The sequence below is a fragment of the Vidua chalybeata genome, chromosome 2, assembly GCF_026979565.1.
Source record: "Vidua chalybeata isolate OUT-0048 chromosome 2, bVidCha1 merged haplotype, whole genome shotgun sequence".
Classification (NCBI taxonomy): domain Eukaryota; kingdom Metazoa; phylum Chordata; class Aves; order Passeriformes; family Viduidae; genus Vidua; species Vidua chalybeata.
In genome coordinates, this window is record NC_071531.1 from 90,516,914 (window position 1) to 90,534,179 (window position 17,266).

At 36.4% G+C, this 17,266-nt stretch overlaps 1 protein-coding gene across 1 annotated transcript in view; it reads right to left on the reverse strand.

Annotated features, from left to right (window-relative positions):
- The window catches only part of MIPEP (mitochondrial intermediate peptidase), a 65,617-nt gene that overhangs the window by 14,596 nt on the left and 33,755 nt on the right, over positions 1-17,266 (reverse strand). Inside the window, exons 15-16 of the mRNA XM_053936443.1 lie at positions 12,947-13,021; positions 7,240-7,359 (exon numbers count right to left, since the gene is read on the reverse strand). Of these exons, the coding sequence (XP_053792418.1) occupies positions 7,240-7,359; positions 12,947-13,021 (195 nt within the window). The remainder of the gene's footprint in view (positions 1-7,239; positions 7,360-12,946; positions 13,022-17,266) is intronic.

Genomic DNA, 17,266 nt, shown 5'->3' on the forward strand with positions numbered 1-17,266 from the left:
TTGACTTTTCATAGAAAGGACAGTCCACCACCGGACTTGAAGAGAATTTCATTTCAGACTCTCTAGGCTGTGTTTATGGCAATGAGGTATTCAGTTGTATCTATCACTGTCAAATATAGCTCCAGTAGTGCAATCTCAGGGGGGAAAAAACATGTGAGCCATGAAAACAGAACTGTATCAAACTAGATAAAGCTATCTGTGCTTTCATATATATATGTACAATACAGCTAAATATATTCAGAATTTAACAGGAGACATATGCAACTACTTCTTGCACTGCTCCTTAAAATGGTCTACCACATGGTAAATATGGCAAATGCTATAACTAAAGTGTGTTTGAGTTTCATGGGGCTAACACTTGGAAAAAGAATTTCCTTAAAAGTGCTTCATATCTTACGATATCTGTAAACACTCTACTGCTGTAGATAGTTGCCCAGTGAATAGTGTCATACAACCACTGGAAAACAAATCTTCACAGTATTTGCTATCAGCATTTTCTTTATCATAAAATGAACCCAACTCCACAAAGACAGAAACTTAAACAAACCTTGAAAGGTGACTTTAAGAGCTTTTGAAAGTCCCAGCATCTACTTTAATACTGACCTCAGCAGGGCACCAATCTTCTTGAAATGTTTTTTAGCTATTAATTATTTATAGAACTATCACTTCCCCAGAGTTCACTGTGCACTCCTTTATTAATCTTTTCCTCAGACACAGACTCTTTAACTTGATTTTACAGTATACTTTTGAAAAAGCTCATATGAAAACTAATCCAGGGACTTGCACTCTGTATAAACAACTTTAGTTTCCAACATGGCAAGGTAAAAAATTACCTTGAAGGGGTTACACAAACTTCAAGGGGTTGAGTAATAACATATGACTTCATCTCTCTTCAAAACTCAAAAAAGTGCAATATGAGCAACTTGCTCATATCAGTACCTTTCAAGTAACTGCAGAGGGAGAAGTGGAAAAGTCATGCTCCTCTATGAAGGCTCTTTGGCTTTACTATGAAACTTATGTCTCTGTGATCTACAACAGTGGTTTCTTTAAAACTGCCTATAAGAGAGATGCAAGACATGCTGGGTATCTGATTCCCTCTTCAACAAATGAGGGAAAAAATTAACAATACTTTAAAAGATTAGATACTACCCATAGTCACACTTGCTAAAAAATTACATAATTTTTCCCCTCCCACTATTTTCTCATTAATAAGAAACAAATAATTACAGCCTCAATTCCAAATAATTTTTTCATAAAGGTTTTCAATACCATTCATGTGTGCTCATATAAATTTCTCTTTGCTAGCACAATACTGGATTTCCTTAACTCTCCTCATAATTTGTATTTCCAATCTGGACAGGTTCCTGGTGATGCCCACTTAAAATGTCCCTGTCTGAAACTAAGCTTCCACCTGCTTTGTCAGCATGTTTTCTGTGTGTTGACTCAGCCACAAATCTACAGTTTGGTTGCACAATTACAGTTTGCAAGTGTTAGAAAGCTTGTTAAGCATAGAATTATACTATCAATTACTTACATCCTGTTTCCAAGATCAATCAATGTCTTAGGAAGAAAGTGGATTTTTTCCATCTTAGGCAGTTCTTAACAAAACTGGGGTTATTTTGCTCACTTGACTGTTCTCAAGGTACTTATGAACTGCTTAATAATTGCTTCTACTTCTTGTTGAGTGACAAAATCTGAGCAATTAGTCTACAGTTCTCAAGTTCTTCTCCCTTCATAAGAGCAGTTATCATAACACTACTAGTTTTCCATGAGTTTGTGAGTGATAGTTCCTCCAAGTCACTGACTGTTCTGACAAGCTTAAATATTCTGACAATCTGATTACATCTAATATATTATTCTATTTTATTCTGTAATTTCACTACTGTTTTAATCCATCTCAAAAACTGCATGTATTACTTACCTAATCAAAATCCACTTATTGTTCAAAAAATGTTGCGGCAGAATAGATTATCACTGCTTTCTCTGACATTTATTGTTGCTCTTTCTCCCACTCTCCTCTTGCTTCTTGAGTAATTCTGGAATTCTATTACTTTCTCTACTTGCAATTGGCAACTCAGCATTTCTAGACTTTTTTGTTCTGAATTCTTGCATTCTTTTAGTAATTATCTCCAGTCATATAATGATTTCTAGTTTTTATTATCTTAATAAAGTTTTAAATGGCTTGGTCCTTTACTGCCAAATCTTTTTTGCATCAGGATGGTTTGTATCCTTGGTTCAGTCTCTTGGATAACTACATAATGTCTTTTGAATCATCATACTTAGCTATGTTCCAGTTCCAGCAAATATCTGGCAGCCTTCCTCTTTTTGACGCATTGTTTTTAATTATTATTGCTGGGTTTGGTTTCTAAACTGCTTGAAACTTCCACAGTTTTACTTCTGGCTCATTAGAACTTACCATGTATTCTGTTTTTCATGCTTTTATATGGCTTTTACTTTTCTAATAACCTCCCTTTCTCAGACAGTCAGATATACAGGCTTTTTCTCCCACTGAGTTCTTTTTAGCACCTTATTGATTATCACCATAAATTTTATTCCCTCATCTGCCACCCAGAATTGTTTTTTTTTTTTAATCTCTTTGCCAGTAGCACCCATTCTACCTTTTAACTGGTTTTTTTTTACATTTTCTTTAATCTGGCTTTCAGTTTTGCTTAGGTTCTAAGGTTACATCATAGTTTAGCCTAATAAATCTAAAATGAATTTTGGAAGGTTCTAGACAGAATAAATATGAAGTGATATTACAGTTTAAAATTTAATAGGTAGCCATGACTTAGCCTTCCTAACCAATAATTTTAAGATTTATGTTCACCTCTTGAGTTAAGTTTTCAGAATTCAAAACCACTTTTACCATCTGAGGTTAAAGGTTATCTCTTATTTACTTTAAGCCAGCTGCCTCATTGCTTGCTTAGTCTGATTATTTATTTTTTTATATGCATTACTGATATTCACATGAAATTTTATACAAAAACAGTTATATATAACTGAACATTAGTAGTCACTCCAAAAATCTAACAAGAAATTCTAAGACAACAGATGCCACAAGGACACAGATGGCAAATTCTGTAACACGATACTTCACCCAAACTGCCAGCCAGCCCTCAGTAGGCTGAGGAAAAAGCCTGTTAAAACTACACTCTCTTGAACACAGATTTTCTTCAACAACAACAAAACAGGCTTTGGCTCATGACAACCATGTGTGATGCAAAAACTATTTTCTCTCTGTAGAGAAGCCAGTTCTGCCTATTGACATCAACTCCTCCTCAGCTGACCAAACACCCATGCCTCTGCATGTTCCCTGTTAATGAAAAACTTGTGTTTTCAGCTCCCATGGCAAGCCACATCTTCCCATAGTGCCTGACAGTCTCCCTGAGCAAGCACTCCAAATGTTAGGTTGCATCTCATCCATTGATTTCCTTTGTCAGGAACGTGACAGACTCAACCATAGCAAGTTAAGACAAGGACCTAGGTGGAGCCTTCCAAGGTCAGGATCCCTGTCTGGGCAGAGTCCTCCCAGCTGCAGGAAGAAGACAGACTAACAACCACATTGGTGATACAACATTTTCATACACATCTTTGCTCTAGGGCATCTCTCACAATACCTGCCTTGTCTTCTGTTGGCAAACTTGGCTAGCTAACATTTTGGTCTCACAGGTGTTTTGGTCTTTCCAAACATTAGCAACCATAGGCCATGCTGCCAAAGAAATTTGTACTCTGGACAAAACTATATAGCCATAATTAAACCTGTAACCTGATGCACACTTTAGGGTACCAGTAAAGGTGGTCCTTCTGAAGTAATATGTATTTTTAATATGTTAAAACAAAAAGGCATATAGCAAATTATTCAGTGTTCCAAAAAATATCAAAGGCACCCTACATACCAACATGTTGCCTCCTATCAAATGTAATTATAATGATGTGTGTGGGTTAATTCCATCATCACACTTTGTATTCAAGTACCACACAAGAAATTCAGCTGTTTCTGAAGAAAAGCCTACCAGAAGACCATGCAATTTTGAAAAATGCAAAAGGGACTATTTGGCAGTGATCTAAAAAAGAACACAGATTGCTTGTACCTCATTCTTCAAAACCATTTTCCTCACAGTCACAGTCAAACCATCTCCCACCAAAATTCCAGACTAGAAAAGGTTACTACAATGGACAGACAATTAATAATGTAAGTCTATAATTTTCTGAAAATAAGAATCAATAACTCAAACTACTTCACAAAGAAAATACAGGTAACCTTGGCAGGTGGTGTTTACTGTACTACCACTTCATTATTGAGAGCTCTTTCTGTAACTGCAGGAGGCTGCAAACTCCACTACCATTGCAGAGTCTGTTTACCCAGTGTGTCATTTTCTGTTACAATATTGAACCAAGCTCCCGGTAGGAGATGGGAATTACTATGCTTGGCAAAGGACTAGCAATGGCGTATCATTAAATTTTGATGACTCTCAAAGGAAAGCCTGAGGAGAGGATGACTCTCACTTTTCAAGCCTGAACTTGGGGGACATGAGGGGACTAAGCAACAGATTATGGGGAGAAACTTTGATCATGTCTCAGATTGATCAAAGGGTCACCTGATACATTTTCAAAAGCCACTCTGGGCATCCTGGGGACAAATGTAAAAGAGACCAGGGGAGACACTCTAAAAGCAGACAGTATCATCAGCTGCAAGGCAGGACATAACTAATGAAAACTGACTTCACAAGAGATAAGAAAAAAGCTATGATTTGAACAAAAGTTTGTAGCAAAAGCAGAATATTGAATTCCCCACAGTGCACAGATTTTGATGCAATGTATATTTAAGAAGGAATGGCTGGAAAAACTACTGTTTTGTTTATCTTGCTTACCTAGAAGAATCAAAAAGAAGACTGGCTGCTTTTTAAACGTATCTGAGTGTATCCTTGGACTCAAGAATCCAGCCTGTGCAAAATTGCTATTCACTTTCCAAACTCAGTAACACTAATCTTCTCTGCCAATAAAAACTGCCAGACACGACAAAAACAGGCAGATACATTTCCTTGTCCCCTGCCTGGCAATCATTAGCTTCTGGATTCAGTAACAGAGCAATGAAATCCCAGCAGAATTTCATCCTCCAGGAGCCAGCAGTACACTCTGTATACTTTTGAACAGATATGCAATGTCCAGCCAGAAATTGAGATTTACATTGTTCAGACAAACAAAGTCTAGTGGGGTGCTGTTTCTCCGTGCTTCCATCTGACTTCCTTCCTGCCTTGCACGTGGCACCAGCTCCTGTGCCCGTCTGCACCAACACAGCCAATGCAAACACTGCTGTATGCAATGCCTGCTGCCCCAGTGCCTATCTGCAAATATAGATCTCAACAGGACTTATTTTCCACTATCTCTCAACAGGACATTTTTGCACTATCCCTCCTACTGTTGGCATGTAACACGTGATGCTTAGGTTTACCTTATATAGGTACACCCCATAGGTGCAGCAGCATTCACTTACTAGGTGCAGTCTATATTTTGTCATTTTGAAAGCACTGTAACAAAAAGACACACACAAATTGTCCTATTATCTGAGCTCTCCTATTATCTGTGCCTGAGAATGACAGAAATTCATCTTCTGAGGACATATGCTGTGGCTCTACTCCAGAAAATAAGTCTGCACAATAAGACTGAAGCCCAACCAAGTACATTCAGAGGATATTTACTGAGTTTACTTGCCTGTCAAGAGCAGTAAAAGAGAATTAGGGTTCATCAGGAAGGGATAATAATGGATGCTTACAGCCCTGACAGACAATGATGCTACAGAAAAATCACATTAATGCAGTGAAGATCTTCACTAAGGAAGACACACTCTTATCCAACACCACTAACTTAAGATACAGAAGCCTGACTTAACAATACATAGTGGAAGAGAGAACAGATAAATTCAAATAATCAAAACACTTTGTTTCTCTGCCAGCTCTATAAGTGCCTAGCCAAATAACAGACAAAAAAAAAAAAAAAAAACAAAACCAAAAAAAACCAAACAAACCAAAAAAAAACCCACCAAAACACCTGGTCCCTACTACTGTATTTTACTGTATTTCAATGTCTAGCTCTGAAATCAGATGAAAGGAAGAAATATATTCTTTCACTTAAAAACCCCAACCTTTACTTCAAGGCTTTTATTTTTTTATCTGGACTACAAATTAAATACATGAACATGTCTCAAGTTTGGAAGGAGGAACAGCAAAGGACAGCAAGACAAACTACAGACATTAAATACTCTACAGAGTACTAGTGTTATTCTAATGCAAATTTTCACAATGTTTTACTGAAATTTAAACTGTCTTATAGTTCTTGACACTAATTTTACATTCAATAAATATAAACATAGATTTTCTGACTATTCAGAAGTTCACAGTATATTTTGCTGGGATTAAGTTCCAGGCCAAAACTTGCTAGCCCAAAAAGATCATAGCCTCACTGCAAGATGTTACACTCTTTTGGAGGTGTGAGCAGGGGCAGTACAGTTATGACGAGGAAAAGGATCACTCAACACCACTCTCAGAGATGGAAAGACACATTTTGCTAAGGAGAAAAGTACATTTCCTGTGAAGCAGCAAAAGCATTTGAATATTCTGACTACAGTGTCAAACAGTGACTGGGGGCCCAGGCTCCAGGCAGGAATTCAGCTTCACACAGACAAGGAAATCCCATGACTGCCATATACAACCTACACCTTTGGCTGTCACATGATGTACAGAACAAACGCATGTTGTGATGAAGATCAAAATTAGACAGCTCAGTAGAACTCCAGACTTCTTCACTTTCAGATAACACATGAAAGCATAAATGACATGACAAAGGTCACAGGAATACAGTGAGCAGAACACACCTCCGTTTCCTGTTTCACACTTTCTCTCATGCTGACAGCATACATACCAATGTGCAGCACAAGTGTTTTGCTGCCTTCTATAAGCAGCCTTTGAGAAGCTCAAATAAACCCTCTTTCCAATATATTGTTTCCAGTGCCTTCTTTACTAAGAAAATAAAGGCAAGGTAATGAAGTTCATCATTAGAAGACTACACTTATACAAAAACATCCCTACTGTCTGGATAAAGTGAGTGAAAGAAAACTTTTTCAATATAACAATACAGCAGAAAATACATAAGTGTACAGGGCAAAGGTCAGAGAGAGGAAGGGATATTATTAGTCTATCAAAGAAAAGGTGCAGTTTATACAGTTATTCTGTTGCTACTCACTGTATTGGGTACATATGGCAATCCATAAACTTTCTCCTGTGTTTCCTTTAAAATTTCTGTGGTTGACTTTTTTAGAGGGTGTTTACCATGGTAGATTTGGTCCAAGACAGCATAGAAAACCTGAAGAAAGAAAACACATTTGTCTTTGGCACATGTTATTGACATATGAAAACCAAAAAAGACACAAAGAAAAGAACATGAGAGATGGACTAGGGAGGCGGAATAGTTTAAATATATATGGTTTGGAAATCTTCTATAATTAGTATAATATACTAATGTTATACAAGAAGAGAAACAGGTTTTTGGAATACACCAACCACCACCATTATGACCTTTCATAAATCCATGTTTACGTCACTTAGCACACTGGGAGTACAAATTGTCTGCACCTTTTAAATAAATTAAAATCTGTCCCTAAGGCCCTCCAGCACTTCCACTTTTCAAGAAAAAGTATTTTTAAATAGATTTAATAAAGTATTCATATTTTTAAGTTATTTATTTTAAAGTTATTTAAGTGGACACTGCAAAATAAGCTATTTCAAGATGTGTACATGCAGCCATGAGAACACTTCACCCCTGCAGGGGCAAGTTATGGCTTAGGCAGTGAACATAAGAATTATATTAAGAATATTACAGAATCAATGAGGTTGGAAAAGGCCTCCAAGATTATCAAGTCTACCTTTGACCTAATAGCACCATGCCCACTACACAGAGCTGCTGATGCTACTGAGTTTCTGCTAGAGCCCTGCAACAGTGTAGTACTAAGGCCGATCTTTTCTTTATTTTAGCTCTCACCATCAGAGCAATAAATTACTTAAGTGTAAGCTTAGCTCAAAGCACACTGCACCAGGAGGGTACTTTGCCAGAAGTAAGAGCTGCTCCATAAGTGATTTTTGTGCATGTGAACTACAGCAGAATGCAGGTGCATGACCAAATAACTGAGGTGTTTGGAAAGCGGGAAAGCAGCACCATTTAAAAGACTTTCCAAGCAAAGAAAGCAAAGCAGAGTCTCTGGCACTGTAACAGAAAACATGAAACAGACATGAACAGAAGAAATTATTGCAGCCTTTTTTTTTTAGTATGAAGATTTCCTATTTTGTGGAAGTGCAAGGAAGACAGAGTACACCCACTGCTGTGCAACACAAGATATTTTTAAGAAGTTTTATGGATCCAGATGCTTAAGGGAAGAAGTCAGGCCATCCCATGGTCCGCACACTTCATAGGAAAGCTGACAATAAGGAGCCTCAAAAAGCTTTTTTGCAAGGAATGAAGCAAATAACTTGGCTAGAGATTCAGGCCCAGTCACACTCCCAGGGTGCACTACCATCCCCAATGACATAAACACACTGTTCTGAGAACTATAACCACAAAATTTTATGGAAAAAAAAGTTGTTTGGATGTTTTATGTTACCTAAATAACACAACCCCTTGAACCTTTGAAAAGATTCTGTATTATGAAATGTTAGTACAAATCATTCTGAACTCTTTAATAATTTATCAGAATTCAGAATCTTTTTACTTGTTCTCGATACAACATGTAGATTCATCAAAGTTGTGACTATTTCTAAAGGAGTATAATCCTTCTGTTTGAATAAGCTGTTTTCTAATATAAAGAATTCTGATAAATCCTTTGACAGTCTCTCTTGGCAAATAACAAATGTGCACGTTGATATTTTTTTCCAAGAAAAACTGAGGGTTATAAGCAGCGGGGTGAATAAACCATGACTTGCAGGAGCTAATCCTAGATTTCCTGCCATGGCTAATGAGGAGAAGAGAGGTCAGTAAGACTCACTGCACAATGACCCATTAATGATATTGCAAGTTTTATGTCCCAGCTAGCAACACTGAACAAGACATGTAAGCACTTAATATTGTCTATCTACAAATGCAGAGTAGCCAGCAGTATCTGTTCAGACTAAAAATATAAAGAGAAATCTACACTACACTGCAAAAATACTTTTTCACTCTTATTTATCTAAGAAAACTAAGAGGCTTTACAATGGCTTTGCATTCCTCGTAACTAGAATCCCATTCTTTTTTTTACACAGTTTAACAAAAGCTACAGGTTTATGATAGCAAGGGTGACAGAGTATGACCCACAGAAAGTACCATGAATAGACCTGAAAATTACCCGACGTAGTAGTCCTAAAAAGCTCACTTTATCCTGTCACCTTAGACCTTTTTAACTCTGTAGTAGTCATTTCACACTAACTTCCCTCTCCTCTCTACAAAACCCAAAGCAAACATGAGGAACTTCAGCATCTGACAAGAGACTTTAGTGTTAAGCTTCAGCACAGCCTTGATCCTCTTTTTTCTATCTCCCATCTTTGTTTGGACCAGTCTGCAGTTGCTCTTCAGTGTTCTTCACAAGATGGGGGAACTGCATCTGCACAGCAGGGGACCTCCTCTAAAGTAAAATTTGGAGTGAAGTAGTTTGTGGTCAAGGAGCAAAAGCCCAACTCATAGCTAGGAAGTGGGGAAATGTCAACTCAAGGCCAGTGAAATGTTCTGTCTAAAGAACAATGTGGTGACAGGGAAATGAATCACTGAAGTCAGCTATAAGCTCTCCCTTGATCCTGGCACATGTTCAGTGTGGGAAGAAAGCTATGAGCCAGGCCACCTGGACAGCATGGTTAAAAAAACCATCCCTGAAAATAAACTTGGATGAACTTTATACCCACATGCATTTCTATCTACAAACCACAGTTCTGTGTGTTTACACAGGCCTTTGAAATGGGAAAGGGAAACACATCCCAGGACCACAGGATTTTAGGTAATACTGCTGAGGAGCAAACTAATACTTAGTATCAAGCAGTCAGTAGAAGATGATTTCTTATTTCAGTAAAACACATTTCTCCAAAGACTTAAAAATATAAAAGCGCCATCATATACTTATTAATCTTCATACTGTCTCTCTATTTTGCACTTACATTGGTATTTATTAGTTTCACTTGATTCCAGTTCTTTCTAGCTCCTTGTCTGCTTAACAGCATTAATATGCACACATTTAGGCATTTTCCAGTGAAGTTACTACTGACTGAAAGACTCTGGGGTTCAATCTGCCTGGCAAAAGCCTTAGGAGAAGATGTATGGGTTCTATCTTTCCTTCTGAGTAACTGATTACACGACCTAAAAGAAAATTCAGAGGTATTACAGTTATGAAAAAGCAGTAATATTTCTCACTTTCATGTGCCAATAGACTTATTTTCTGAACAGGCCACAGAAGAACCTCCAGGTGTTTTCCACACTGCTGGAATATTTGTCAACATTTTTTCTACTTTTAAAGGTCAAATATAGCTAAAATAGCAACTAGCCATCAATACAGAATATAGTTTTTGCCAAGCCTGAAGAAACAGTATTAAAATCATCATTCACAGTATTTTCAGGTATATAGCTAGCAGCACATATGTGTTTTGGCATTTGCAAATTAAAATATATTTTGCTTCAATTAATTATTATACTTTTTAATCTGCATGACTTATAATATGCACTTCTAAAACAGAATGTATTAGCTTTGTATCTGCCATGTAGTCAACTTCTCTGGGACTTTTTTTTTAATTATTCAACAGAACAGCTCTGCCAATTTGTCTCTTTGAAATGAATGCACACTCCTGCAGGTTTTACACCTGACATCTCCAAAAACATAGTGCTGAAAGTAGGAAATGAATAATATTATTCAGTATCGCATTGTGGTCATTTGGCATGTGTTGGAACCAGTTTAACTTAATTTCCACAAGAAAAATTTGATGGCAAGCAGCCTGCTAAGTCACTGTATCACTGCCAGCACCAGTCAATCATTAGGCACCCATGGGAACTTGAGCCCACCAAAGTGGGTGTTCTTGAGTCACAGGGTGTGGAATGACTCCAAGACAGACTCTAAAGAGGCCCCAGGAGCAGCTGAGGGCCAACAACAGCAGGGACATTGCACAGCCTCACCACAAGCAACTGATGCAATGACTTCTCCTTTTGGAATACTCTCTCCTGCACTACAGAACAGGGAGGCCATGTCACTTGTGAATATATTTGTGACACATTGCTCGATATCTGAGCCCATTTAGCCTTCACAATGTCAGCTTGGTCTCAAACCTTGACAAGATCATAGCAAATACATAAAAAAAGTTGAAAGAAATCTGTCAGATTGACACATAGCTGTTATGGATAGAGAAATCAGAAAAGAATGGGTGCATGTCAAAGGACTTGATCAACACTTTGGTGGTTAATAATCTGTACATGTGTATTGCCCTCATGAATGAAAGTCCACGATTAAGCATTCACAGTATAAATTTTATTTCAATCCAGAATTTTTTTTCCTCAATAAAAACCTCCTGTATTAATTACTTATATTCTTGCCTACATTCTTCCTGGATTATCAGACATCTCTATGAGAATCTTTGAAAGCCAGCAGTGTGCATTTTAAAATCAGACCTGTAGAGAGAGTGCAGTTATATTCTCATGTCACAGAAGTATAGCCACAGGTAGCACCTGCCCAGCCAACACTGGCTGTTGACAGCCAGCACTGCACTGAAAGCACAATTCAAAAGTCCATTAAGTTTAACCAATGAAAAATACATGTATACACTGAAAACAGTGTTCAGTTTGGCTTTGACTAGTGTAAATGACATGTATACAACTTACAGGTCCACTCTCCAGACTTCTGATTAAAGTCTTCTATGTAACTGCACAGAGAAAACTGCAAATACTTAAGTTTCTCTTTCAGATCAACTTCAGTTAACCAGCCCAGCTCATGTTTGTAGATAGGGTTGTGATCATTTGACCACCAAAGATCTGTAAATTTGTTTCTTTCCCCATCTCAGTAACTAACCTTCACTAAGGTACTAGCAGAGTTATCTCACCTAAACACCAGGTTAATTGTAGAAGGAAAAACTATATGCTTTGGGCTTAAGGCAAAACAAAGAAGAAAACACAATCAAACAGCAAGAACTTGTAGCACACTAAGAGTAGCCAAATGATTACTGTAAAAAAAACTTGGCTGGATGCTAGTGCTACTGTACACATCTGAGAACTGCTGTTGCAGGACTGAGAAAGGCCAAATAATATTTTAGATAGAAATCTGATTTCCTTTACTTCCTTTGAAGAACAGCATCACTGATTGTTTATAGAAATGACTAATCAATCACATCTACCCACAGAAAATAAAGGTTTATAAATTTAGTTACTTCTCCTAACACTGTGAGAGAGAAGTCTTACATCCTTACAGCTCAGCCAGCAATTTTGATGTGACAAGTGGCCCCTTTCATCTGGAGCTGCAGAAGACAAGGAGCTCAAATCACATTCTAGTAAATAGTCATGCTGGTTTGATTTTACTATGGTAGCCTATATCTCTCAGTCCTACTTTATTTTAATGATCTAAGGTGCACAAAACCTCCTCTACTTCAAGTTCTCCTTAAATGATTCCATTAACTAAAGAATTTGATCTTAAACTACATTTGGGAATTCTGATAATCCAACCATTTTCAAAAGCTGGGGTTTTCATTATATTTTCCTATAGATATAAGCATTTACATTTAAGCAGACAACACAGAATATGTTCAGAAAAACAAATATAAAAATTAATAAATGTTAATTAATTTTCATATACTTGGATAACACATTATATTAAAATAAAAAATTTGGTCAAATTATAAGAACAAAAATATGTTTTGTAAGTGCTGAATAGAGAGTAGAAACTAGAATGCAAAACACATACCTGGAGTTGCATATCAGCTGCAGCACACACCTTTTTGGACTCACATAGTCTTGACACCATGTTTTTTGGTAGCGGCTTGAAAAAAAAAAACAGGCCACATTTAGACTTGTTTATTTGTAAATTGTGTTTAAATAGCTAATTACTAGAAGAGCCTGAAGTTACAAAAAAAAACAAAAAAAAAAAACCAAAAAAAAAAAACAACACCCTGGGGTAATAGAACGGATTTGAAGTGCTTTGCACTGAGGAAGGAAATATTTGCTGAGCGAAGCATTAAATGGCCAATTAAGATATCAGCATTCATCCATATAGCAATAGAGAAATCACTAGGAAAAAGCTTTTTTTTTTGTTTTTCTTTAAACTGATTCCACATTCCCTTATATGCCTGTTGAAGATGTTATTACTATTTTAGACATAAAGAACAGACTGGGGCAGTTAAAGCCCTCCCACATCATATAACTCATAATACTGAGCTTAGTAATACTGGGTTTTCATAACTTCAACTGAGACAGCATCAGACCTTCTACCCTAACACACATAAAAATATTTAGTTGTACTGAACAGTAAATATCTACCCTTTGAAATTTTTAACAAAGTTAAATTTATTCCACATCCATGGTAATAAAATTATCCATGCCACCACATAGTGAAAAGTCAGAAACACTTTTCAAGTAATTATAAAAAATCCTTTTGACTTTCCACCCAGATGTCTGCAAATACATCCAAAGACTTTTTAATGCCACATTTTTAAGAAATCTGTCTATGAATGCTTGACCTAACACTTCTTCCACCACTTGCTGAAGCTTTAAGAGATGTTTTTCCTAACAAACATTTTCTTTTTTTTTCCCTAGCAGCTTCCTTAACCAAACAAATGAGATATGGTTAAAATAACTGCATTCTTGCTAAAAAATTAAAAAAGGTACTACAAGTTGTACAACATGTAGAGTTATGTTTAATACCTAGCATCTCTATAGAGATGCTAGGTATTAAACTTGACTCTAAAATCATACCTATGCTTTTATAGTGCATTGAAACAGTCAATAAATAATCCAAGAAAGTCTACAGATATGGCAGAGCCATATGTTTAGATTCTTTGCAAATTATATGAATCTCAGACAAACAATATTCACAGAATAAAAACCCAGTTCTAGAGAAGTTATACCTAAGTGAAGAAAATTTTATCAATTGACTCTAAAATCTCAAAGTTGAAGCAGGTAAGAAAAATCCTCTGCTTGCACAGCTGCTTTATGGAGTACTTGCTATGGCTTGCAACCTCTTCTCCAAGTCAAAAGTTAGCTAAGTCAGTATGGTATAGAACCAGAGAATTTAATAAGGCGGAAAGTAAAGTAGAAAAAAAGTTACAATTGGTTAAAATATTTTGGTTGGACAATTATTCTCCCTGTTCTATGAATGTCTCTGCCTCATTCTCTTATACAAGTATGGCATCCTTCAATGCCTTTTCATCTTGAAACTGAAGCACATCTGGGTTTTCAATAACATGGTTTCATCAAGGAAACCTATAGAATTTTGAACAGATTTGGTTAAGCACAAAACCTATCAGCAAGTTTTGGCAGCTTTTTGCAGACTTTTTTTTTCCTAACAAACTAGTACAACATGGAATTAAACAAAACTTTCTTCTAGGGGCCTCTTATGTCAGATACAGCAAAGTATGAGAAAACTGGACAGAAATTCTTGAACTAATTTATCAGTGTTAAAGACCTGAACAACCAAAAGCTCAGCAACATCAAATATGTATATTTTACAAAGTTATCATTAAAGAGTGTTAAAGTCAAGAGTCATCCTACCAGTAAGCTCAAACCAACTCTTTCCACATAATGGTATTTCAATTTTCTATTTCTTCTATATTAAATGATGGCAAGAGGAAGTTCTAGACACTGAGTAAAACACAGGTAATTTTACCAAGTCTCCAAGAAAATACTGTTAACTTTTTTGTAGCCATATGAATGTCAAACAAATAATGTCAATCTACTGTGCATTGAAGAGCAAGCTCTACTGTTTGAGCAGATTAAAATCAAGAAGAAAGCACAAGTCATTCTTATGACTACACCTGTTGACAAAAAGGCAAAGAGGAAAAAACATTTATGCCTTTCTTAAATCTATCGGTGTTACTAACCTGGCTCAAAGATTGTGTTGTGATCATAATTCACAAGAAAAGCAGAATTTGGCACCAGAAAAACACTGCCAAAATTAGATTAAATCAAAAGAATTTAAATTGATAAAGAAGTCACTTATTTTTCCCAAAACACTTTTGGGATCTTAATACTTAAGATTTCAGGGAAGCAAAATTTGACTCCAGAGTGTTTTTCAAAGATCACAACTCCACTCCAAGGTATGTTTCTGTGAATATCATGCACACAGATACGCTGAGGTCTTGAACTGGAGCACGTACTGTTTCAGGCAGTAGAAACTCTTCCTCCTTGCTCCATTAAAATCTCACACAGTCGCTTAATAAGCAGCTGAATGAATTTTTAAAAGGCATCAACATTCTTATGTCATTTCTCCTGAAAGATGAACTCTCTCTGATAAAACCAGAATGAAACTGTCATCTTCCTTCTAAAAGAAAGACTTCATAGAGCTTTGCCTGAAACTATGTCATTGAATAACCATTCATTTTTTTTTAAATTTAAACACTACATGCTTTACTCTGAGGTCCAGTCTTCTATCCTTCTCCATTAAGTAACTTTAAGATCTTGGAATGAATTTTTCAGCATGTTTTTCATGGTGGCTAAAAGAAAAGAATTCCCTGTGTCCCAAAGCATGCTTAACTCCTTACCATTGTGTAGTAATTGCAACACATTACAACTGTAACTATCTGTGGGCTTATTCTTGTAATCATGCTAATACAATACTGGCTTTGTAATTCCATCTCTGTGAAAAATGAACTCAGTTCAAATTTGAACAGCTGAAACTGGCCTTTGTTCAAGAGAGCCTCCAAAGTCACAAGCTTAAAATTATTTAGTTCCGACCTACCACATATCTCTGCACTTTACAAATGAAATTAAACAAAATCACAGTGATACAGAATGGCACTCATGCACCAGAGTCTCTGCTTAAGCACTGTAATGCACTCATTTTGATATGGCTTGACTTCATGAGCTTACCTGACTAATCCAACTTTAGTAACTAATTATTACAGTCCTCTCTATTCATTCATTTTATCTCAAGGATTTTTTGGTTTGAGTCATCTTTCAGATGAAAGGAAAACTAGGCTTGCTATTTTCTTGAAACAAATAGATTTGTACTGGCCAGCTTTTTCAACTAAGTTCAGAAGACTGCTCCTTTTGACAGAAGAACCTGCAGGTTTTGTCACCCCTCAACATTCAACAGCACAACCTTTCAAAAGGGACAGAAGGCAGAGACAAGCTTTCAATAAACTTCCAAGATATTTTGGACCAGAAACTCATGATCTACATCTAAATGAACTCTCATCTTTGAAGGTCTGCCCATCAATTTCTTTTCCTGCAATGCTACTGAAATACAATTTTCAACAGTTCACATGTTTTAATAACGAAAACACCTCTTCCCCTCCTCTTCGCACAAGTATAAGCACTGATTGTAAGTGCAGATCCTCAAAGATTAGTCCTTCTACAACTGACTTTTACAGCAATGGCTAATATGAGATTACACTGACAAGTTTTTCTGATGCAATTATGTTCAGTAGGAATATTAGAAACCACAACATCTGAAGTTTACATGCAAAAACTAGAGTGTAGATGCAGCAATACCAAAAGAAGGATGCTTTGTCAAATTATCTGCATTGCCTCCAACACAAACTGGGTCAGTAGCAAGCCCACCTTCTGCCAACATCCAGCAGAGCTCTGTTGGTGTAGCTGGTGCAGAAAACAGCTTTCTAGCAGCCTTCTAGCATAGAAAAGCTCAGTCTCTTAATTCATAAGAGAATTAATGTAAGTTCTCTTAGAGAACAACATATTGATTAAATGGTTTCACAATTTTCACATATTACCGTTTTTGTGCACCTTCCTTACTTCCCCTTGAAAAGGGGTTAAAGTGGACTCTTTTTTTTTTCAAATAAATAAAAACAAACAAACAAAAAACAAAACAAAACAAAAAAAAAAAAAAAACAAAACAAAAAAAAAAAGGAACAAAAAAAAAAAACCACCAAAAAAAAAAATCAAGTTTCCTATTTGCACATATAACAGAAGAATTAATCAGGGAACAAGCAGAGAAATTAAGCCCCAAAAAGATCTTTGTGAAGTTGAAAATGTAAGAGAAATGGGATTTTCAAGTCAAAGTACTTCATAACATATACACAACAGAAAATTGCTTCAATCTATTTGTATT